This window comes from Plecotus auritus (assembly GCF_963455305.1).
Source record: "Plecotus auritus genome assembly, chromosome: 5".
NCBI classification, from domain to species: domain Eukaryota; kingdom Metazoa; phylum Chordata; class Mammalia; order Chiroptera; family Vespertilionidae; genus Plecotus; species Plecotus auritus.
The window spans coordinates 170,793,611-170,819,185 of NC_137776.1; the positions used below are offsets into that span (position 1 = coordinate 170,793,611).

At 40.3% G+C, this 25,575-nt stretch overlaps 1 protein-coding gene across 1 annotated transcript in view; it reads left to right on the plus strand.

Annotated features, from left to right (window-relative positions):
• C5 (complement C5) overlaps nucleotides 1–25,575 on the plus strand; it is an 87,913-nt gene that overhangs the window by 34,402 nt on the left and 27,936 nt on the right. Inside the window, exons 18-28 of the mRNA XM_080668025.1 lie at nucleotides 1,571–1,661; nucleotides 4,147–4,220; nucleotides 5,066–5,205; nucleotides 6,221–6,445; nucleotides 8,415–8,475; nucleotides 16,579–16,668; nucleotides 17,903–18,115; nucleotides 18,573–18,648; nucleotides 20,585–20,744; nucleotides 22,561–22,656; nucleotides 24,047–24,218. Of these exons, the coding sequence (XP_080524151.1) occupies nucleotides 1,571–1,661; nucleotides 4,147–4,220; nucleotides 5,066–5,205; nucleotides 6,221–6,445; nucleotides 8,415–8,475; nucleotides 16,579–16,668; nucleotides 17,903–18,115; nucleotides 18,573–18,648; nucleotides 20,585–20,744; nucleotides 22,561–22,656; nucleotides 24,047–24,218 (1,398 nt within the window). The remainder of the gene's footprint in view (nucleotides 1–1,570; nucleotides 1,662–4,146; nucleotides 4,221–5,065; nucleotides 5,206–6,220; nucleotides 6,446–8,414; nucleotides 8,476–16,578; nucleotides 16,669–17,902; nucleotides 18,116–18,572; nucleotides 18,649–20,584; nucleotides 20,745–22,560; nucleotides 22,657–24,046; nucleotides 24,219–25,575) is intronic.

Here is a 25,575-nt window from a genome sequence, read left to right on the forward strand (position 1 = left end):
CTCTTGCTCTCCCCTCCGCTCCTTTACTTTGAATTTATATTAGTTCACACAAGCACTCCATCTATGCTTTTGTTCCGGCCCTCCGGTCTGTTTAAGAACCCATTGTGGTCCTCGAGTCAAAAAGTTTGCCCACCCCTGCTCTAGGGTGTGTCCGGCCCATCTCGCTCAGTCCCAATGGGCTGGATCTCAGCAGCAAGCTCATCTACCGGTTGGAGTGTCTGCCCACTGGTGGTCAGTGCACGTCATAGTGACTGGTCGACCAGTCAACTGTCCCCTGGTGGTCAGTGCACGTCATAGTGAGCGGTTGAGCGGCCTTAGCATATCATTAGCATATTACGCTTTGATTGGTTGAATGGACGACCAGACACTTAGCATATTAGGCTTTTATTACATAGGATTGTTTTGCTTAATAGTATATCTTAAACATCATCCATTTGATGACATCCTAAAACTCCCATGTGTGTTGTTGCAACTCTACAAGGGCCTGCATGGGTTCCTCTCCCTGCCCTGTAGCCTGTAAACTATCTCCAGACAGGAAACCTGGACAACTTTAGACTTTACCTAATCTTCTCCCTTCTCTCAGGGATCACAGTCCTGGGTCATTTAAGCTCAGGTGTCTAAAATCTGTTTTATATGGTGTGTCTGGTATTCTTCTCTCTTTTTTTTTTTTTTTTTCTTTTTAAAGACAGAGGGATAACCCCAGTCCCTGTTACTTCATCTTGGACGGGAACAGAAGTTATGTTCATTTTGACTAAAGAGAATTTATAAATAAATTTCTAAGCTAAGGCAGAGAATCACATAAACAGAATTGTTGCAATTATAAAAATGCAAATAACTTTATAGACTGATTAGTATCTTGTATAATCTCAGGAACACTAAACATTTAGCAATTTATAAAACAAACTAGAGGCCCAGCGCATGAAATTCATGCACGGGTAGGGTCCCTACCAGCTTCCAGCTGCCAACCTGGGCCTTCCTTCGTTCTGCGTCGCCCCCTGGTGGTCAGCGCATGTCATAGCAAGTGATCGAACTCCCAAGGGGACACTTTGCATATTAGGTTTTTATATACACTGTGTGGCCAGATTATTATGATCTCTGAATGCATAATAATCTGTCTACTCAGTGTATGTATGTATGTATGTATGTATGTATAAATATTAGAGGCCCGGTGCATGAATTCGTGCATGGGTGGGGTCCAGCCAACCTGGCCAGGGGGAGGGGACATGGGTGGTTGGCCAGCCTGCCTGCTGGTCGAACTCCTGGTCAAGGGGACAATTTGCATATTAGCCTTTTATTATATAGGATATACACTGAGTGGCCAGATTGTTATGCATTCAGAGATCATAATAATCTGGCCACTCAGTGTACATAGATAATTAAATTTTATGCTTTGTTTTGTCAATGCTATTAGTGGAGAATTCCTAATAGTTCTAATTTGAAATCACAAAACAACATGTTTCATTGATCTTTCAGAAAATGGGTGTCTAAATTAATGTCCATATTTAAAATTTGGCTCTAAGTAGAATAATGTTGTTTTTCTATAATTGAATATACTTCCCCTGACCCCCAGATATACGGACCCTGGCACCAGTAACCAAAGCAGAAATAAGAAGCTATTTTCCAGAAAGCTGGTTATGGGAAGTTCATCGTGTCTCCAGAAGGTATTAAAGAACTCAAGAGATTCCCCACTTTGATCCCCACTTTGTGTGCCCTATTCAATCAAGCAAGGTAGTTGTATTTACTTGCAGCTAGAAAAGGAGACAGGGGATTCATATCCAAAGTTTTGCCTCCAGAAGGGAGGCTTAAAAATTGCTTACATACACTATTTGGTCAATTACTTGATGTCTTCTTTGCAGTTGGCTACAGGTTGGGTTATCCTATTTACAGCTGGTCTGCAAAATACTGTGCTTCATTTTAACATTTAGCAAGAACAGCACTTAGTAAGAATGGCTCAAACCTTGAGACCCCTGTCCTATTTAACAAAGGTATTATATACATACTTCTTTGACATTCCTCTGAACAATGTGAGAAAATGCAAATATTATGGCAAAAATCTGAAGACAGCCCATTTCCCAATAGTTTAAGAGTTAAGATGATAGTAACATGAACTGCGTCCAGCACAGCCAGGGGTGTGCTGAGAAGGGGTGGTGAAGGATTAAAGAAGACAGACAAGAGAGTACAGTTGGGACCAGGTGGATCACTGTGCCTGGATGAGGAAACAGTGACACAGCCTGTAAACCGAAGCTTTATTTTATAGTCAGATCACCCAAAGCAAAAGAAGGGCAAGATGTTTACAATGTTCTTGCGAATTTCAAATATGCTTCTTTCCTGTTGTTGCCATTCTCTGAACTCTATCAAGCCTTGTTTTGGCAGCACTTGCTACACCCCCAGCAGCCCACATCCCTTAGCTACCTAGGACTGCAGGGTCAGACTATAAGGTCAAGCTTACAACCATAGCCTTTTGCCTATAATTGTGCTGGGAGGGCTTTGCCCTCCAAGCTGGGACTTGTAGGTGGCTTTGCCACAAGTCAGTCCAAGTCTTGATCCTATCCGAATGCTGTAGCCGCTCTCTACACTAACATTTGGCCAAATTTTGTTTTTTTGTTTCACTTTTTTTTTTTTCCTTAACTGTATGCTTTGCTCTAGTAGTTGATTCCAAGTCAGAATTAACTCTTGGGGAAGAAGAGTTCTCTATTCCATTTAATTTCATTTCACTTCAGTAAGCATTAACTGAGCACAATTGTGTTTATATTGTGAAGAAGCCCTTTTTTATCCTGAAATATCTGTATATAAAACAAATATTGATTAATGAGAAGAAAGGTTCTTTGCTCATTAAATTCCTTTATTCAACTCATTTTTATGGAATGCCTCCTCAGTACCAGGCACTGAAAACAATAATGAATAATGCGGAGTCCCTGACTGTCTCCCTTCCTTGTGGACTCAAAGCACTAGTCCCGAGCCTGGCATCAGTTTTCTAATGGGTTTCCTTGTCTCTATCCATGTTCCCTCTCATTCTTCCTCCACACTGTTGTCATTCCAGATGAACATTGCCCTTTGGCTAGCACTTCCTCTGGCAAGCCTCCCCATCATTGTTCCCTACCCTACCAGTGATTGGATAAATTTCTCCTCCTGATTAACCCTGTTGCATGTATCACAGTATGATAATGGCCTATTTACCTGCCCATCTTCCACATTAAAATGTAATTACCTCCAGAGCAAGGATTAAATTCAGATTACTGTTTTATACCTAGTCTGTCTGGCTTGTAGAGGAACTGTGTTGAATAAATGCAAATTACCTCTGAATTTTTAATGCTTTATTGGTACAGTTATTATAGTGTATTGGAATTTATTTACTGAACTGTTTTTTCCTCTAGACTGTAAACTGCTGGAGGGAACTACATCTTTTACGAGCTGTATACTCAGCACTTAGCACTATGCCTGACACAAAATTGGTGGACAATAGCTGTTTGTTGAATGAAATAAATAAATATATAAACTTAATCAGAAATTTTTAGTTATGTCAACTTTATGAGCACTGTTAAGATGCATTACTTTGCTTCCCTATTTTAGAACATACTACATAATGAACATAATTTTTCTTTTTTTGTGTGTTTTGAATTTGCAATGTTTCAAAGGGATCCTTCTGAATTTGAATTCTCATCAATCAAGTGAAAAATCTCAAAACATAAAACAAGTAGATTGCCCTAGCCAGTTTGGCTCAGTGGATAGAGTGTCAGCCTGCAGACCGAAGGGTCCTGGGTTCAATTCCAATCAAGGGCACGTACCTCAGTTGCAGGCTCCTCCCTGCCCCGGGCCCTGGTCCAGACGAGTGCAAGAGGCAACCAATCGATGTGTTTCTCTCACATTGATATTTCTCTCCGTCTTTCCCTCTCTCTTCAACTCTAAAAATCAATGGGAAAATATCCTCTAGTGAGGATTAATAAAAAATAGCACAAGAAAAATCAACAAGTAGACTTACAGAATATGTTTTTCTTGCTTGATTTTCCTTAATAACTGATGTGATTTTTGTTTTGCTTTAATTTTTTTTTCTAAAGTAGTATGAAGCAAAAATTCTGTTAATGAATGCTGTCCAGTTGGGTTTATTGATGTTTCACTGTATTTGAACATTAACTTTTTCACTTTCAGAAAGGAGTTGCAGTTTGTGCTACCCGATTCTCTAACTACCTGGGAAATTCAAGGTGTTGGCATTTCAGATAGTGGTAAGAAAGCTTAAGTTACATACTCTTTTAAGTAATGATTTGGTTATCAAAATGTAGTTTGATGCTTTGTAGAACGCTGTGTTTTTGCCATCATTGAAAAAATATAGTATTTGCGTTATTATCTATTTAGTTTACCCATGACTTAGTGGTGAAATTTTAAATAATATTCTTTTAAATGTATTACAAAAAGGCTTAGATATGCTCACATTTTTTACCATATGTATTTCCTCTTTTGCTCTTCTATAAGCCATCATTCTTTAAATGCTGATGTCAAGCCCCTATTTTCTTTCATTTTTCTCAGATACTTTATAAATAATTTCAGGATTGATTTTGTTTGTTTACTATTTTTTGCTTTTATAAAATATTGGTTTCCATAATAAAAATTTTACACCCATTAAATGGAGCCAATGATAAATATCTAAAAAGAGATTTGACAATGGGGGGGGGTGGGATGAGGGCATGCGACAGGGGGTAGGAGAGGCTGGGGGAAGGTCAATGGGGAAAAAAAGGAGATATATGTACTAATATATGTAATACTTTAAACAATAAAAAATAAAAATAAATAAATAAATAAAATAAAAAGAGATTTGGTGCTTTAGTTGACAATCTTATGCCTTAAATAGAATTCAATATTTGTTGGACAAATAAAGTTTTCTGTTAATACCAATAATTATTGAGATAGAGATCAACAAATAGAAAATGTAAGGACATGGGTGACAATAATGAAAAACCATGATCTAATTTTTTTTTCTTGAAGCAAAGCAAATGTGAGACATTTTAGTACTAATAAAATATTATAGGAATTTCCTAATATGCTTCTACTTTGCTTTTACTTTGTGCTGAAGGCATATGTGTTTCTGATACTGTCAAGACAAAGGTATTCAAAGATGTATTCCTGGAAATGAATATACCATATTCTGTTGTACGAGGGGAACAGATCCAATTGAAAGGAACTGTTTACAACTATAGGTCGTCTGGGATAGGGGTAAGTAGGTATTTATGAGATGTGCAAATAAATAAATAAAAATTCTCTAACTTTCTGAGAATTCTATTAATGGAATTATCATATACACAAACAAATAAAAACTCAGTTCAACGATTTAAACCAATATGACCCAATAGGTTTCTTTAATTACTGCCCCAAACACCTTGGTAGTTTGTGTTTCTGAAGAGCAAGAAGGAACTTTTTATTTTTGAGAAATTCCTCAAAATTAGTTGAATATTGGCATTCTTTCTTGTTTCCCTGGTTAATTTATTCTGGTTATTATGGATTTATTCTTTTGGGTATAGTTTTCAATTCTGTCAGTTCACTAGATTTTGGAAGGAAGATTAAAAGTATTCACTATTTGAGCCAGTTAGTATCTACTATTATCCCTACTATAAATATGGGGACAGGGAGAATGAAAGAGGTCTTACAACCTGCTCTCATTATGCAGTAAAAGGAATAGCCAAGATTTGAACCGAGGTCTTTCTGGAGTCAGAGTCTTGTTGTAAAATTAGGTATAAGTAGGAAGTTAAAAGGTAAGATTGGAAAATTAATTTTGGGACTTATTGGGCAGGACCTTGAATGCCAAGAGATGAGAGTTTTAATTCTTTCATAAAACCATTTGTAGCATACAAGGACTGAGCTAAAAGACACAAAAATGAGTAACACAAAATGCCTGAGCCTGGGGTTCCCACTGTCTACAATACAAAGAGACAGTGTACCAATGCACAAAGAACTTCAGTAGCTTTGCCCCTCACTTCTTAGTAGGTAACAGTGTAAGGAAAGTAAGATATTTCTGAGCAGTGTTGAGCTTTCTAGATTGCTTTCACATTGCTAAGGTCTATAGCAACTTGTATGTTTTAAAAACTCAAAAGTGAGCTTTCTCCTGTGCCTTAGAATCTAAGGAATTATTTAATATGATAAAAGTATCAGGGAAGAATTGTGTCCAGATGAACAAAGGGCATACTTTCCTTATAAAGTGTTTTGATATAATTGTTCATTGGTGATATTTCAGTTCTGTGTTACAATGTCTGCTGTGGAGGGAATCTGTTCATCAGAAAGCCCAGTCAGCCATCAGGGAAGAAAGACCTCCAAATGTCTGCAGCAGAGAATAGAGGGCTCCTCTAGTCATCTGGTGACCTTTACTGTGCTTCCTCTGGAAATCGGCCTCCACAAGATCAACTTTTCACTGGAGACTTCACTGGGAAAAGAAATCTTAGTAAAAACATTACGAGTAGTGGTAAGAAACATGTTTTTCCTGATTCTTTTAAAAATCACGTTTTTCTTTCCGAAAAAAAAAGTAATCAGCAACTTATGCTTAGTAATTCAGTAGGTACACAGAAAATTAGAATGTACATGTAATGGAATGTTTACATTTGGGGAATCTGGGTGGAAGTTATCTTGGATCTTTTTTGTACTATTCTTGTAACTTTTCTTAACTTTGAAATTATTACTTAACAATTTAAATTAAATAAAAAATGCTTATTGTAGAAAATATAGAATATTGAAAAAAACATAAAGAAAATGAATCCCCAGAGCTATCCAATTTTAATAATTTGGTATATAGCCTTCCAGGCATCCCCCTCCCCAACACATTTAGAAAGTGTTCTTGAAATCTATGTGCCAAATATTATACTAACCACTAGGGGTATAAATAATACATGCCCTAGTATTTCATGGAGTATTTTAGAGTTTAAATAAACTAATACATGCATAGTTTATAATTTACAGTCCATTATATAAATAAGTAAATTAACAGGTCAAAAAAACAATCATTTATTAAGTACGATTTACCCATCGAGTCTGGTGAGTATCTTCATGTTATCTTATTAAGATTCTTGCCCAGGGTCACATGGCTAGTTAATGACAGAACTGTGTCTTCCTAGGTTTTGTCAACCTATGGTCATTGGCACCACTTCAACTGCAACAGGAATCCCCAATTTGGGGTGCTGGAAGAAAACTTTATTCAGTGCAGAACAGCTCTATTGTGATATAGTATGGCTATGAGGCAGCCCCAGGACCAAGTGGCCCTGGAGCCAGGCCTCTCAACTGGCTAGTCTTCTCCTCAATGGTCTGCTCTGCTCTGCTTCTTCCTGGTTTGCTTTGTGCTGTGTGATCTGGTTTGCTCCGCTGTGATTTGATCTGCTCCATTCTGTGCCAGGCTGCTCTGGCCCGCACTGGTCTACTCCACCCTGCTCCCAAAGACATCTTCTGTGTTTCAGCTGAGCCAGGGAAATGCAGTCTTCTGTGGAAAGGGAAACTGTGCTCTCAGAGCCAAAGGGAAACTGGCTTATATAGACAGAAGTTTCCACCCCTGCTCTCTAATTGGTCTGTCCTCATGCAAATGAGGATTCCAAATCTTTGTAGTGTGATTGGTCCAAAAGGCACTGTCTTGATTGTTCAGAATAGAGCCACTCTGGTTGGTTGGAGCTGTTCAGCTCCAATTGGATAGGAAAAGCTTCAGTCCTATTGTAGGATTCCAGGAACTCCTTTATAAGGTCTGACTCAGATGGCAGAACACAGTGCAGGCAGGCAGTTCAGTGCAGAGGTAGGCAGTTTGCGTGAGAGGCTCCAGAATACAAATGGCTGCTAGGCTCTGTTTTTGTTTTTTAATTTGAGCCCAGCTAGTCACCAGAAGACCTTCTTAGTAGGTTTCTTCTTTCTCAAGGTTCACAGTCTTCATTCTCTGAGTTCTGACTTCATCCATGAAATTCACTTCAGTAAACATACATTAACTTATTTTGTGCAAGGCTTGTTCTATTCATCCTTACATGGTGGTTCCATATGCAGGCTTTGGAGCCAGGCTGCCCCTGTTTGAATCCTGCCTCCATCACTTCCTAGCATTGTCCCATTGGATAAGTTTTGTGATCGCTCTGTGTGTCAGTTTCCTCATCTGTCAAATGGCAGTAATAATAGCACCTACTTCATAGAGTATTTTTGAGGTTAAATAAACTAATACATACAAAGCACTTAGGTCAATTGCCTGGCTTATAGTAACTTCTGTTTAGTGTTTGCTCTGATTATTATGTAAATAGCCAGAAAAATCTTATTCTTGAATTTATGCATTTAAGTATTTAAACATGCTTTGCATTACACCCCCATTTGCAAAAAGGATTTTTTAAATTGGAAAGTGGTCAAATTGACCTAAGAATTGAGATCATACAGATTTAATTACGTACTTAACTGAATGTTTTCTGTCATTATTTTAGCCAGAAGGTGTCAAAAAGGAAAGTTATGCTGGTATTACTCTGGACCCAAAGGGTATTTATGGTAAGTAAAATAATTTTGTATTTTACATGTTATCTTTTGCTCTCCTTTCCTCTCTAAAATCAATAAAAATACATTTTTTTAAAAAGTCATTCACATACTTAACATGCATTATTTGATAACACAATGCTAATTAATCACTTTACAAACCATTCCTCCTTGTTCCTGCATCCCTTTTTCCTTCACTGAGATCTTCTGAATCTTCTCAACGTTAGAATTTTGCAAACATTTGAGCACTTAGTCAAATACATTATCTCTTTATGAAATTTATAATATGCTCAGTTAAATCTTTTCAACGAAAAGAGACAGACTTGGAGAAACCAAGATGGCGTCACAGGTAAACACCTAAACTGCTGCCTCACACAACAATTTCAAAACTAAAACTAAAAGACAGAACGGACACCATCCAGAACCACAGGAAAGCTGGCTGAGTGGAAATTCTACAACTAGAAGGAAATAGAAAAGCACATTGAGACTCAGAGGAGCTACAAAAGGCTGAGGTACGGAGGTGCACAGAGTGGACTAGCGACTGAGTGCACAGCTGGCTTTCTCAAGCAGGAGGGAGACGGAAGCTCCCAACTGCACTGAACTCCAGTCCTGGGCAAGATTCTGGGAACCCAGACTCATTTGGGGGGAATCTGGACTATAAGGAAAAGAGAAAAGCACACTGAGACTCAGGGGAGCTGCGGGAGGCAGAGGTCCGGGGGCGCGCGCGCGCAGAGAGGACTGACTGCTGAGTGCATGGCTGGCTTTCTCAAGCAGGAGGGAGACGGAATCTCCCGACTGCGCTGAACTCCAGTTCCAGGCGAGATTCTGAGAACCCAGACTCATTCGGGGAGAAACTAAACTGTCTGGCAGTGCGCAAAACTCGAGGGCAGCTTTCTCTCAGAGGTGCTTGCAGCGATTACCGAGGGACACTGAGACCCAGGGGCCTCATAGGGCAGGGATGACAGGAAACCAAGGCTGTCTGCTCCACCCTGAGACTCCGCCCCATCCAAGCTGAGCACAGAGGCTTTTGCAATTTTGCAAGTCTTGTCTCATAAGGGTGTCTCCAGCACAGAAGTTCTCCCAGCATAGACACAGCTGATCCTCACAGCCAATTGGCCTGGAGGTCAATTCCTCCCAGTGATACCAACAACAATCAAGACTTAACTACAACAAGGCTGTGCACACAGTCCACGAAGCGGTGCACCAAAAGTGTCCACCTCAAAAAAAAAAAAAAAAAAAAAAAGAGTGTCCACCTCAGGTAACTGGGGAGGCTGAGCCACTGGGCCCTATAGGACACCTAGCACACAAAGCTACTCTACCAACTCAGGGAAGCAGCGAAAATGCAGAGACAAAGAAACAGATCACAAATGAAAGAAATGGAGGAAAGCAAACAACTGGATATAGTGTTCAAAACCACGGTTATAAGGTTTTTCAAGAATTTCCTAGAAAAGGCCGATAAATTTAGCGAGAGCCTCGAGGATATTAAAAAGGACCAACTAGAAATTAAACATACACTGACTGAAATAAAAAATATTATACAGAGACCTAACAGCAGACTAGAGGATTGCAAGAATCAAGTCAAAGAATTGAAATACAAAGAAGCAAAAAACACCCAACTGGAAAAGAAAAAGAAAAAAGAATCCAAAAATATGAAGATAGTGTAAGGGGCCCCTGGGACAACTTCAAGCGTACCAACATCAGAATTATGGGGGTGCCAGACGAAGAGAGAGAGCAAGATACTGAAAACCTATTTAAAGAAATAATGACCAAAAACTTCCCCCACCTGGTGAAAGAAATAGACTTACAAGTCCAGGAAGCACAGAGAACCCCAAACAAAAGGAATCCAAAGAGGACCACACCAAGACACATCATAATTAAAATGCCAAGAGCAAAAGACAAAGAGAGAATATTAAAAGCAGCAAGAGAAAAACAGGAAACCAAGATGGCGGCATAGGTAAGCACCTAAACTGCTGCCTCGCACAACAATTTCAAAACTACAACTAAAAGACAGAACGGACACCATCCAGAACCACAGGAAAGCTGGCTGAGTGAAAATTCTACAACTAGAAGGAAAGAGAAAAGCTCACAGAGAATTGGAGGTACGGCAAAGGGTCTTTGTGCGTGCAGAGAGGAAGGGCGGCTGAGAGCCTGGCTGACTTTCTCTGGCGGAAGGGGGAAGGAAGCCCCCGACCGCACTGAACTCCAGTTCTGACTGCACTGAACCCCAGTTCCAGGCGAGCCCCTGGGGACCCACGCTCTTACGGGGGGAGTCTGGACTCTCGGGCGGAGACTCCGGAGCCGGGGAAGGCGGAGGACTAAAAGTGCGCGCACGCACACCAGTGCGCACAAAGGCTGCGGAGGTTGCCACAGGCTTTCCCTAGTGGAAGGGAGTCAGAGGCTCCTGAATGCACTGAGCCCCAGTTCTGACTGCAGTGAACCCCGGTTCCAGGCGAGCCCCTGGGGACCCACGCTCTTGTGGGGGGAGTCTGGACTCTCGGGCAGAGACTCAGGAGCCAGGGAAGGTGGAGGTCTGAAGGCGCGCACGTGCGCACAAGGGTAAGGCTGACAGGAAGCCAAGACTGAGACTCCACCCCATCCAAGCTAAGCACAGAGGCTATTGCAATTTGGCAAGTCTAATCCTATAAGGCTGTCTCCAGCACTGAACTTCTCCCAGCATAGACACAGCTGATCCTTACAGCCAACTGGCCTGGAGGTCAATTCTTCCCAGTGATACCAACAACAATCAAGACTTAATTACAACAAGGCTGTACACACAGTCCACAAAGGGGTGCACCAAGAGTGTCCACCTCAGGTTAACTGGGGAGGCAGACCCACTGGGCCATATTGGAAACCTAGCACACAAATCTACCTTACCAACTCAGGGAGGAGTGAAAATGCGGTGTCAAAGAATCAGATCACAAACGAAAGAAATGGAGGAAAACAAACGACTGGATATAGAATTCAAAACCACGGTTATAAGGCTTTTTAAGAATATCCTAGAAAAGGCCGATAAATTTAGCGAGAGCCTCGAGGATATGAAAAAGGACCAACTAGAAATTAAACATACACTGACTGAAATAAAAAATATTATACAGAGACCCAAAAACAGACAAGAGGAACACAAAAATCAAGTCAAAGAATTGAAACACAAAGAAGCAAAAAACACTCAACCGAAAAAGCAAAAAGCAAAAAAAAAATCCAAAAAGTTGAAGATAGTGTAAGAAGACTCTGGGACAACTTCAAGCGTACCAACATCAGAATTATGGGGGTGCCAGAAGAAGAGAGAGAGCAAGATACTGAAAACCTATTTGAAGAAATAATGACTGAAAACTTCCCCCACCTGGTGAAAGAAATAGACTTACAAGTCCAGGAAGCGCACAGAACCCCAAACAAAAGGAATCCAAAGAGGACCACACCAAGACACATCATAATTAAAATGCCAAGAGCAAAAGACAAAGAGAGAATATTAAAAGCAGCAAGAGAAAAACAGTTAATTACCTACAAGGGAGCACCCATACGACTGTCAGCTGATTTCTCAACAGAAACTATGCAGGCCAGACGGGAGTGGCAAGAAATTTTCAATGTGATGGATAGCAAGAACCTACAACCAAGATTACTCTACCCAGCAAAGCTATCATTCAGAATTGAAGGGAAGATAAAGAGCTTCACAGATAAGAAAAAGCTAAAGGAGTTCATCACCACCAAACCAGTATTATATGAAATGCTGAAAGGTATTCTTAAAGAAGAGGAAGAAGAAAAAAGTAAAGAGAAAAATTATGAACAACAAATACATATCTATCAACAAGTGAACCTAAAAATCAAGTGAATTAAAAACCTGAGGAACAGAATAATCTGGTGAATATAATAGAATCAGGGGCATAGAAAGGGAGTGGACTGATAATTCTCAGGGGGAAAGGGGTATGGGGGGGTTCATGAAGTGACTGGACAAAAATCATACACCTATGGATGAGGACAGTGGTGGGGAGGTAAGGGCAGAAGGTGGGGTGGGAACTGGGTGGAGGGGAGCTATGGGGGGAAAAAGGAGAAATAATTGTAATAATCTGAATAAAGATTTATTTAAAAAAAAAAAAGAGAAAAACAGTTAATTACCTACAAGGGAGCACCCACACGATTGTCAGCTGATTTCTCAACAGAAACTATGCAGGCCGGATGGGAGTGGCAAGAAATATTCAAAGTGTGCTCGCTTCGGCAGCACATATACTAAAATTGGAATGATACAGAGAAGATTAGCATGGCCCCTGCGCAAGGATGACACACAAATTTATGAAGCGTTCCATATTTTTTAAAAAAGAAAAAAAAAAGAAATATTCAAAGTGATGAAGAGCAAGAACCTACAACCAAGATTACTCTGCCCAGCAAAGCTAACATTCAGAATTGAAGGTCAGATAAAGAGCTTCACAGATAAGAAAAAGCTAAAGGAGTTCATCACCGCCAAACCAGGATTATATGAAATGCTGAAAGGTATTCTTTAAGAAGAGGAAGAAGAAGAAAAAGGTAAAGATAAAAATTATGAACAACAAATACATATCTATCAACATGTGAATCTAAAAATCAAGTGGATAAAAAATCTGATGAACAGAATAAACTGGTGAATATAATAGAATCAGGGGCATAGAAAGGGAGTGGACTGACAATTCTCAGTGGGGAAAGGGTTGTGGGGGGTGCGGGAAGAGACTGAACAAAAATCATATACCTATGGATGAGGACAGTAGAGGGGGGTAAGGGCAGAGGGTGGGGTGGGAACCGGGTGGAGGGGAGCTATGGGGGGGAAAAAGAGGAACAATTGTAATAATCTGAACAAAAAAGATTTATTAGAAACAGCAAAAAAAAAAGACTAGCCCTAATTGTCAGTTCTACTTTCTCTCCTTGACAAACCCTTTCCCCTTACTATTTTCATATTCAGATGTGACCCCCACCCCACTTCCTAACACACTGTTTATCATTAGTCTGGGCAGACCCCTCTCATCTTCTATTTTCTCCTTTCACTCTTGACCCCCACTCCCATTTTTTCTTCCTCCAAATGTTCCCACTTAAAATGCTTGCTTGATATATGTCTTTGAGTAGGGACATAATGTTGGCTCTAACATATAAAAGGTACTGTGCTATAGATCCTGCTCTATTTCTTAATACTCTGTTTTAAAGAAATATCTTTAATGCAATATGTACATTTAATTCAGTGCTTATACATGTTATTTCAAAGTGTAGTCCACCACAGTTTTACTTAGCCATCCCTTATTGATGGATTCCCCACTACCATAAACAATGCTGCAGTGGACATCCTACGAATCTCCCTTTGTGAATTTGTGTGTGCATTTATCTGGACTATGCACCCAGGATTGGGACTGCTGGGTCAAAGAGCATACATATATTGAATGTCATATACTTCTGTCATATTGCTCTTCATAATGGTTGTACTATTTATACTCCCACCAGCACTATATAAGGGTTTTTATATCTCCACATCCTCAGCAACATTTGGTATTATTTGCCTTGCTAAAATGTGCCACTTTTGAGGGGTAGAAAGTGATATTTCATTATTGTTTTAATTTGGATTCTTCTGATTATTGATTTTAGACATTTCTTCATATAGGTATTGGCCATTTGGGCTTCCCATCTATCAATTACTTATTCCTACCTTTCACACTTTTTTTCTATTTTTTAATTTGGGTTTTCTTGTATATTTCTCATAGATTTTATCTCTGATATACTTCTTCGTGCAATAATGAACCATTGTATGTTTTGAACAGGAATTTTTAATGCTGAATATAGTCAAATTCATTTCATTTTATTATTTATATATTTGGGGGGGAAATTGTTAAGAAGCCTTTCCACACCCTTAGTTAACAAAGATATTGCTGTATATTTTATTAGTTTCACAGATTTAACTTTTAAATGTTTTAATCTATCTGGCATCTACCTTTATATTGGATGTTTTTATGTCTCGCAAGAAGTAAAATGGACTTCTCTTAGTGTTAGCTTTCTCTTCTGTACTTTTTCCATCTCATAGGAGAGTTGATAATGAGAATTGAAATAGTCAAGAACAGGTATTGATGGGAAAAATGGATCAAATTAAGATAATTTTAAAAAACCTATTGTCATTAAGTACCGTATATAGTGCATGAACTGTTTGCCAGATTCTTTGTTTATATTATTTTTACCCTCACAAAACCCCTTTGAGGAAAATATTATTACCATTATGTAACTGACAAGTAAAACAAGGCATAGAAAGACTAAGTGTCTTGCCCATAGTCACATATAGAGTAAGTTCTTGCTGGGCTCCATGCTCTTTCAACGACACTGCAAACCTCTTAATTGTATCCACCAAGTTTTATTTTAATACTAGGGGCCCGGTGCATGAATTCGTGCACAGGTGGGATCCCTAGGTCTGGCTGGTGATCTGGGCCAGGCTGATCGGGGACGGCCAGTCAGTGGAAGGTACAGGGGAACTGCGGGCCAATCGGGGTCTGCCAGCCAGGGGGAGGGACTGGGTGCAGGAGGTTGGCCACTGGCATGAAGGAGGGAACTGGCCCTTGGCCCCCCTGGGAAAGGGTCCGCATCTGCCACCCACCCCCAGTTCCCCATCCCAGCCCGGGGCCCTGAAGGCCCTGGTGGGGTTGGGAGAGGAGGCATTGGTCACCAGGCCGGGTGCGGAAGAAGAAATGGACACTGGACACCGACGCTGGCACCCCGCCACTGCGTGGTTCCCCCCCAGTCCCCCTCCTCCTTCCCTTGCCACCACCACGGTGGGCGGGCGGTGGGCCAATCAGAACCTGCTGGCGGGGGGGAGGGACAGGACATGGGAGGTTGGCCGCCAGCCCCGAGGAGGGAGCCAACCCTTGGCCCCTCTGGGAAAGGGGTCGCATCCGCCGCCACCCACCCCTGGTTCCCCATCCCAGCCCAGGGCCTTCAGGAGAGGAGGTGACAGTCGCCAGGCTGGGCGATGTCACCAGCTGGCCGTGGGAGGTTGACTGTGGGAGCTCACTGACCACCGGAGGGCAGCTCATGCATTGAGTGTCTGCCCCTTGGTGGTCAGTGCAAGTCATAGCAGCTGGTTGGCTGGTTGTTCTGGTCGTTCAGTCATAATGGTTGCTTAGGATTTTATAAATATAGATTATATCCTCAGCATTTATCAAAGATTAATGAAGAAAGAAGTTACCTGAGAAATGTTCCTGTCTCTTCTGCAAAGCCATGTGACTTGTCCATTAAATTGCAAAATGTCACTATTTTTTAAAGCATCTACCATGTGCCAGGGACTGTATTAAATGCTGGGACTACAGCATTCAATAAGAGATGGTTCCTGCCCTCACAGAGCTTTCTTAGAAGGACAATGGAAGTATATGTGATGACTGCTGTGGACTCTGCAGTATAACTTCTGGAGTTCAGATCACAGGTCCATCTGGAGTAGCTGTGTGACCTTCAACAATTTACTTTCTAAGCCTCAGTTTCCTCATCTATAAAATAAAAATAATAATAGACCTAGCATATAGGAATGTTGTGAGGATCTAATGTAACTGCATTTAAAGAGCTTAGCAGAGTTCTTGCTATTCTATCAGTAAAATGGTAAATATTATCCTCCTTATGAAATAAATGAGTTATTATAGTAGAAAAATGCTCTGGTACTGGTGTGCTAAAACTCATAATATATAGAGAACAAGTATCTAAGTAAGACTGAGAAGAGATGGCGGAAAGAATTTCAGGGCCTGTTTCCTAATGGAGCTAATCTTCACATTTCCTTGACTAAGGAATTATATGTTATTTTTAGATTTCAGTTCCAAGAACAATTTTCTCTTTGAACAAAATGACTACCTCACTTTTACTGGTGAATAAGATTTATATAACCTATTTGTTTCCTATTTTATAATAACCAGAAAGCTTACAGTCAAATTTAATCTTTTATTTAAAGAGATTACATAAGCCTAGGGTTTGATAAAAATCTTTAATTATTTTTAACTCCCTTATAAAATTTTTATATTATTATTATTAAAGAGTTTTATTTTTTTTAGTTCCTTGAAGGTAGCTATATTGTAAATAATCTTCTAATAGTCTTCCCTCAAGAACTCTGTGTAAATCTAATAACTTTTTTAAAATTTATTTCAGGTGTCATTAGCAGACAAAAGGAGTTCCCATACAGGGTACCATTAGATTTGGTCCCCAAAACAAAAGTCAAAAGGATTGTAAGTGTAAAAGGTAAATTAACAAATGCCATATTTATTTATCATTTCACTTTTTGCTTCAAACAAAATTCAAATATCGTCATGATTATTCTATTTCTCCTCTTCTCTACTCAGTAGTATATACAAATTCACCCTACAATTATTCCCTCCTTCAAATCCCTGACCACTTTTCCAACTATCTTCTTCCACTGGCGTGATTTCAATGGAGACTTATTCTCCATGATGGAGATTGGGGGCTGTCATTGGCCCAAAGACTTCTCTTCAATGCAGGCGAAGCTGCTTCTAGACTTAAGAACTTTCCATGAGCTTAGTGGCTAGTCCTGCTCCAGAGAATGTCTTATGAACTGCAAATGCCCCCCAAAACTGCATCACTGCTCTGCTCAGGTACCAGTTCCAGAGGGTTCTTTTGCATTTGCAGAAGTGGTGGCTTTGCTGGTCTCCAGCCTTTACAATTCAATGACATATCATCAAAGTAATAGAAGACCCTGATTACACTTTATCTCAGATAAGATCTTGGAATCACTGAATGTTAGTACTGGCAACCAACTTTTTAAATCATGTGCTACCTTGTTGTGTGTATAAGAAAGTGGTTTGCCCAGGATTGCATAGTGAGTTGTGGACGGGACCCTCACAGCACTCACAGAGCATTCACAATTCAGATTCTTTGCTTTGCTTTGGGGAAGCAACTGGTTAATAAGGTTTACAATGTCTAATGTTATTAGATTGAATGGCAATTAATTTGCCATGTACTCTATGAAGTAATTTTCCCACTGTATTACACCATCTTACCACCATATAACAGTGGTATTTTTTAAAATATATTTTTATTGATTTCAGAGAGGAAGGGTGAGGGAGTGAGAGATAGAAACATCAATTATGAGAGAGAATCATTGATCAGCTGACTCCTGCACACCCCAGACTGGGGATGGAGCCCATAACCTGGGCATGTGCTCTGACCAAGAGTCAAACCATGACCTCCTGGTTCATAGGTCAACATTCAACCACTGATCCACGCTGGCTGGACTCTAACAGTGGTATTATAAGCCTACTTTTGATGTGTTTTTTAAAAAATCTATCTTCCTAACCAAATCTTTTATCTCCCCAGTTCTGAGAAGTAATTCAACTGCCTCCCCTAGATAAAAAGTAAAGAACTAGTATGCTTGCTCTTATCTCTATTTAAAATATACTATTATTCAGAAATTAATAGAAATTAACTGTGCCTCTTTTGAATTGTGTGTGTGTTTCAGGACTACTTATGGGTGAGGTCATGTCTGCAGTTCTGAGTCGGGAAGGCATTGATATGCTTACCAACCTCCCCAAGGGAAATGCAGAGGCGGAATTGATGAGCGTTGTCCCAGTATTCTATGTTTATCACTACCTGGAGACAGGAGATCATTGGAACATTTTTTTTCAAAATGCATTAATTGAAAAACAATACCTGAAGAGAAAATTAAAAGAAGGTAAATAATCTATTTCACAGATTGTACATAAAAATCTTGTGTTTTTTAAACCAATAGTTTAATTAAACTAATATATATGTTGTTATGAATTACACAAAAGCTTAATTATAAAAACATTTCAGCAAAAAAATCATAAGATAGACTCTACTATATGAATAAATACTATTTGCTGTTGCATTTTGGCTTAACTTTCTAAATTGCATGGATGAGAGACAAAACACCTGCATTCCAAAGCACTTCTTCCCTTCTTGAATGAGCTCAGAATGTTTTACTTGATAATTCCCAACTCCGGTAATTTGTAATCTTCCTTTGCTAAGTTCAGTGTTGGCCACAGAGCATATGCTTACTGCCCAACATCAAGGGAAATTTACCACTTTATTATCCAGGGGCTAATGAAGCACTCTGAGTAGATATGGAGGTCAATGAAGCACTCTCTTCTTTTTCTGGTGCCTCTTAGGGATGATAAGCATCATGTCCTACAAAAATCCTGACTATTCTTATAGCATGTGGAAAGGTGGAGATGCTAGTACTTGGTAAGTAGAAGGTTTTGATTTGCATTTTATATATAGTAGTTGATTAATTAACTAAAGAATAACAACCTTAATGGAAACTTCATTTGTCCAGTTGCTCACGCTAAAAGCCTGGTCATCCTTCACTGCCCTCTTTTTCTTACAAGCCACATCTGATCCAGCAAATACTTTTGGCTGCAACCTTCAAAATGTACCCTGAATTTGACTACTTCTTACCAACTGTACTATACCATCCTGATCTAAGTCACTCTTATCTCTCACCTGGATTATGGCATTAGCCTCCTCAGGTTTTTTATTTGCTTCAGCTCTTGACCCTCTTCAGTCTATGCAGCACAGCATCTGGAATGACCTTGTTGAAACATTAAGTTAGTTCATGCCATTCAAAACCATTCAGAACCTTCCCATCTTATCAAAGTTCTTACTGGCATCTACAAGGCCCTCCCTGTTCTGGTCCCACCTCACCTTCCTATCTGTATTCCCTTCTACTCTTTCATTCCACTAGGACCCCAGTGGCTTCCTTACTGTTCCTCAAACATGCCAGTCATGCTTCCAATTCAGGGCCTTTGCATTGACTATTCCTTTTATCTGGAATGCTCTCCCCAGGTATCAGCATGGCTGACTTCTTTACCTCCCTCAGGTCTTTCTCTGTTCCCTTATTCAATGCACATGAAGCAAGAGGTCTCTGGTTCGATTCCCAGTCAGGGCATATGCCCCAGTTGCGGGCTCAATCCCAGGTAGGGGGTGTGCAGGAGACAACTGATCGATGTGTATGGTTGATGCTCAATCACTGAGCCACACCAGCCAGGATGCAGTGGGTGGATGCTGATCCAGACTGAAAACCACCACAACAGAAGCTGGGAACTAAACGCCTGGAGAACAGAAACTCCCACAAGAAGATATGACAGCCTCTCAGTAAATATCCAGAGCCTCTGAGGCAAAACTGAGTGGATAATGTTCAGCTAAAAACATAGAAACACTTGTGTACTGTCCTAGACCCTATTCCATAAGTTCCTTGAGAGAAATAGATACATAGAAAAAAATGGCTTGTACCTGAATACTTTCAAAAATTTGGGGTGGGAGGGGGAGAAATACAGGAAATATGCAAAAAGTACAATGAATAATATATCTTCCATTTTTTTAAAGGAAAATGAAAACAAAATTTTAAAGTGAGGGAGGGACTCAAGAGTCTCAAAGGCATTTGAGGAGCTGAAGAATGGGCAGATCTAGGGTAGTTGAGTGAGTGAGGGAACCAGAGGAGAGGAATGAAGGTATAAGAGGCATTATGGGGATTGTGAATTAGATCCTGTCTGATATTCTTTGAGAGATTTTAGTAAAGGCTTAAATTGATTTTTGACTGAGTAATTATGGTAATTAAAGCTTCATTGTGAGATGGTGAGTCCTGAATCAATGACATGACTCAAGGTGAAGCGGATAAACACTCCCACGGAAGTGTGTTCAGGAAGTAAATATATCCAATTTTTTTTTTCAGGAAGGGTGTTCAGGCCTCAGACAAGGAAGGGTGTTCAGGCCTCAGACAGGGATTTAGATTTGATAGTTTGTACGAATTTTATAATCTAGAATTTTATGATTTTGCTCTTCCACATCTCATGTTCATGGGTCAGTGTCTTGGCTCAATACTATTTGTTTTCCCATTATTGTCTTTAATCTAAAATTTTTTTTTCATCAGGCATCAATTTTTAGCTTATGTACGTGCTAGCAGTGTTGCAATCACAGAAGGTGTGTGGCTCCCACGTTGACTGAATGTTTTTGGAGATCTTCCTAAAATCTTCCCTTCTCTTGTAAAACTTACTTTGGAGTTGCATGTTTTAAAATGTTTACTTTTAAAGAACAAACACTGTATGAACTAAAACACACTGTAAAGTGAAAGCCAAAAGGGATTCAATTCTAAATGTTCATTTATTTGATTTTTTTCTTAAAGGTTAACAGCTTTTGTTTTAAGAGTACTGGGACAATTACATAAATATTTACCTCAGGACGAAAACTCAATTTGTAATTCTTTAACCTGGTTGGTTGAACATTGTCAACTAGCAAATGGATCTTTCAAGAAATATTCCCATTATCAACCACTAAAATTACGGGTAAGGAAACCAAATGTTCAGATCAGCAATAGTTTTGTTTACAAGTTTGAATTTCATTATCATCCTATTTTAGGATGAAGGAGAGAGGAAAAATATGTGTATTCCTGCAAGAAGATTTTCTTGTATACAGGCAAAGAATTTGAAAGGTCTTGTACTGCTCTTCAGACCATCCAGTATAGGTCAGATAAGTGATATCTTAGACATCTTATATAATAGGCATTGATGGTTCATAGGGAGCAAGTGCTAGAGATCCCGGAACAGGTAAAATGCACTAACTGTCCACGTACCCTTGGTATGGAATCTGTACCTGAAGTTCAGAGTCCTCTTACAAGTCACAGTTGCAGAGTGTTATCATGAAAGATGGGAAAGCCCCTATTTACACTCTGCTGGAAAGAGAGATTAAGGTCAATTTATTACAAAGTGTTACTTGAGATTAGAATCTACTTATGTGCTTGACATACAAAGTAATTTCAATATTTCTCCAATATATTATACTCATTAGAAAATTTTTTATCAGACACAAGGCGCTCCCTGGCTAACAGGAGTCTCATAATGGTCCTCCGTTGGACCAATAGCAAATTAGGACGCCCTCAAGGTAAGGGGGCAACTGAAAATGACATTTGAAGAGTAAAATGCTATAACAATTATTTTTTTCTTAAGATGTCCATCCCATTCATCCATCTATCTACATTCATTCAACAACTATTCACTCAGCACCTAATACATGCCAGGGCCTATTTTGGGCAGCATGGGGGAGGAAGAGTGGGAAGGATGGACCAGGCAGCGTCCTGCCACAAAGGAGCTCACACACAAGTAGGGAAAGTGGAGTAAAAATACTAATGATTCTAATGAAGATATTAATGTTTGTGTTTATTCATTTGCTCAGTAAATGTTAATTGAATGTGTACTAAGTGCTACATGGTAGGGTCACAACTGAGGCCACAGAGCTTATGATCTAGCAGAGACATTGAGTAGGTAATTTCAAGTGTGAGGTACATGTTTAGAAAATGGAAATATCGTTTCATTGAAAGCAGGGGAATCTAACCTAGATTGGGGGAGTTACAAAAAATGAGTTGCCAACATCCTGGGAGCTAGGTAGGAGGGAGTCAGGAAGAGTGTTCCAAATGGAGCATCCCTGGCAATTTAGAAGTGGAGAGAGAGGATGGTTCATTCAAAGAGCTGGGGTCAAGAGAGCTAGGGGATGAAATAAAAGTGGAGAGGTATAGAGGTTACTTCATGGAAGGTCTTAGAAGCATTGCATTGGAATGTCACTGCCCCAAGAGAAAAGAAAAATGGGAGAATAGTGGCAGAATAGTGTTTTGTGTATTTTTTTTTTTTAGAGAGAACTCTGTTCACTTTTTTTAAAAAAATGTGTTTTTATTGATTTTAGAGAGGAAGGGAGAGGGAGAGAGAGATAGAAACATCAATGATGAGAAAGAATCATTGATCGGCTGCCTCTTGCATAAGCCCACAACCCAGGCAGGGCCCTTGACTGGAATAGTCCCCAGGCCGACACTCCATCTACTAAGCCAAACCAGCTAGGGCTGTTTTGTTCATTTTAACAGGGTTTTGAAGGAGGGGAAGAATTTGAATGTGGTGAAGAGGTATGAAGTAGAGCTTCAGGGTGGGGAGGTGAGGGGAGAGAAGGGCACATGAAGGCACGAAGTAAGAAAGACCCAGGGTTTACTAAGAAATGGCAAGCTGTCCAACTAGAAGGTATGAATGGAGAGAGGGATTTTAAGCTCAAAATGGAGATTAGAACGAGATCATTTTGCTTTAAAGACACCACTTCACTCTCCTTTATAATTATTTTTAGGGTACCCTGTCTACTGAAGCCCAAGAGAACGCCTTGTATCTTACAGCCTTTGCTGTGATTGGAATTAGAAAGGCTTTTGATATATGCCCCCTAGTGGTAAGTAAGAGGGTTTGTTGAATTTTTTTTTCTCTAACACCCATCATCTATTTCTGTACCTTATACTGGGGGCGGGGGCGGGGGCGGGGGGGGGGGGGGTGGCAGAGGCAGGCAGACCTTGAAGGTAACTATAACTCCAGAATCAAAAGATTTCAGAATTATGATAGATTAGAGACCACCTAATCTAACCCACTGGAAAGTTGAGACAATTGAGGCCTATTTGACAGGTGAATTCAATTGTGCATTTTCACAGGCTATTGTCGCGCTGGGATTAGAACTGATAACTTCTGACTGTGATGAGAGAATGACCCAGCATCCCAGCTTCCTTCTCTTATCTCTGCCAAATCTTAGGATATGTATATGACTCTTACCTACTGTTGAGGCACTCTATATCATGGAACTACTGAGGATACACAATAGCATGTTTGCTGCTTTGGGTTATGCTGTTTCATTTCTTGGAAGCTGGGGGGAGAAAGGAGAGAATTCACTTAAGAGAATCAACGTAAAAGATTCAAAGGGGTAACAGATATGAAGCTCTGATCTGGGAAGAGATGGGTCCCTGAGCAGAGGTTAAGCACTCCTGCCTACAAATCAGAAGTAAATTAGGCAAGTCCTTCAAACCAGCATTCAGAATGAAAATGGAAAAACCCAAGGGAATTTGTAGGACTTGAACCATAAAGCAAAACAATGTTTTTCATTTGTTTCAAGATAATTGTTACTTATGTTTAACAAGACAAAATAATTGATGAGGACCAGTTCACAGGGGCCTAGAGGACCAGTTGGCACCTAGCAGTACCTGAGTGAGACACAGATGGAGCTGGGGGAGAAGGAGCCAGCCAAGATGTTAGCAGCATTGCATTGCACTTGCTATCTAACCACTTGTCCAAAATAACTATTTTAGTTGTCACAGGACAGAGTAATAGAAACTTTTTTCCAGGAATCCTTAGGACCAAAAAGTAATTGGCAGCTTAACTTTTTTTCTGCTAGTTATGGTTTTATTTAGTAAAATTCCTTTTGAAAATGTGAATCTGTCTCAGTTATACTGGGGGTGGGGCGGGGGCTGATGAAAGCTGTGTCCATGCTCAGTGCTTTTTCTTTCTGGAGGCTAGGTGTGACTTGGAAGTAGAAACTAAAGTTGAAAACCTCTACAGGGAGGCACAAAAAGCTTGACGCAATTTGGACAACCTCATTTTCACTTCTGAGATTATGCTCTGCTCCTTCTCTGGGAAGGGTTTGCTTCTGCCAGACACCATCCATTTCCATTAGGTCATTTCTCTTTCCACCCCTTATCTTGTCTACCCCAGGATGCTGCCACATGGGGGTAGTTCACATTAGTTGTTAGGTTGATGCTTCACAAAGTAACATAGGTATCTTCTCCCCTTGTTTCCAGAAAATCAACACAGCTCTAACTGAAGCTGACTCATTTCTACTTGAAAATGCCCTCTCAGCCCAGAGCACCTTCACACTGGCCATTGCCGCTTATGCTCTTTCCCTGGGAGATAGAACTCACACACAGTTCCGTGCCATTGTCTCAGCCCTGAAGAAGAAAGCTTCAGTTAAAGGTATGACTGGCTCCATACATTTTTCAGCAAGTGTTTACTGAGTATATAGAATCTGGTCATTCTGGGAAGTAGGTGTGGCATGCAAAGTTGAGTAAGACACAATCCCTGCCCTCAAGGAACAAACCATCACAATGCAATGTAATAAGTGCCATTCATTCAGTACATATTTATTCATTCCTAAATCTAATAAATATGTATCAAGTACCTCCTATGTATGAGGCACTGTTCTAGGCTCTGGGAATAAAGCAGCAGCAACAACAAGAAAAATCCAGGCCCTCATGAAACTTACGTTCTCATTAAGGAGAAACAATGTGACAAATAAGTAAAACGTTGCATATAGTGAATAGGTTGGTAATATGAAGAAAAATCAAGCAGGGAAGGGAGACAGGATGAAGTGGTGGGTTGTAATTTTTTTAAATATATATTTGTATTGATTTCAGAGAGAGAGAGGGAGAGAGAAATAGAAACATCAATGATGAGAGAGAATCATTGATTGGCTGCCTCCGGCAGGCCCCCTACTGGGGACCAGCCCGTAACTCAGGCATGTGTCCTGACCAGGAATTGAACCATGATCTCCTTCCTGGATCATAGGTCGATGCTCAACCACTGAGCCACACCAGCCAGGATGGAAGGTTGTAATTTTTGATAGGGTGATGAGGCTTAAACCTCACTGCGAAGATGATATTTGAATTGAAAGCTGAAGGAGGTAAGTTGAGGAAGCCAGCCAGTGGCCATCTAGAAGGGTATTTTTGGTGGAGTAATAGTATGTGCAAATACCCCGAGGCAGGAGTGTGCCTGGTGCTCTGAGAATGGCACGGAGGCCAGTGTGGCTGGAGAGGAGAAAGATGAGGGGTAGACAATCAGGTTAGGGAAGGAAAGGGTGAAGCAATTATGTAGGGCCTTGGAGGTCATCACAGGAGCTCTGCAGGACTCCGGTATATAGTTGTGCAATGTACAAGATTCTCAAGCAAGCTAATGAATTGAGGCTGAAATCCAGCCCTTGTTCCACTTCCCCACCCATGTGTGTGGTTTGGGCCTGCTTCCACCTGAGCAAGGGGTGTCTGTGTCTCATTCACATCAAGGTGCCAGGGGGGGCAGTGGGAGCCCTAGAACTTTAATTTCCACTTTAAGTGAGAAGGGAAGACATTCGAGGATTTTGAGCAGAGGAGTGCTTGATTTAGCTTATTTTGTACCAGTTTGGCTATAAAGGTATATATTTCATTTTGAAGACTAAAGATATTGCTTCCTATAGGTCAAGAGTAAAGAAATAGAGAGAGTAACAGTCATCATTGGCCAATGTGCCTATATCAGCATGGGCATGGTTGAGCACTTCTGAGCCCTCTCTTGGCTGATGTTT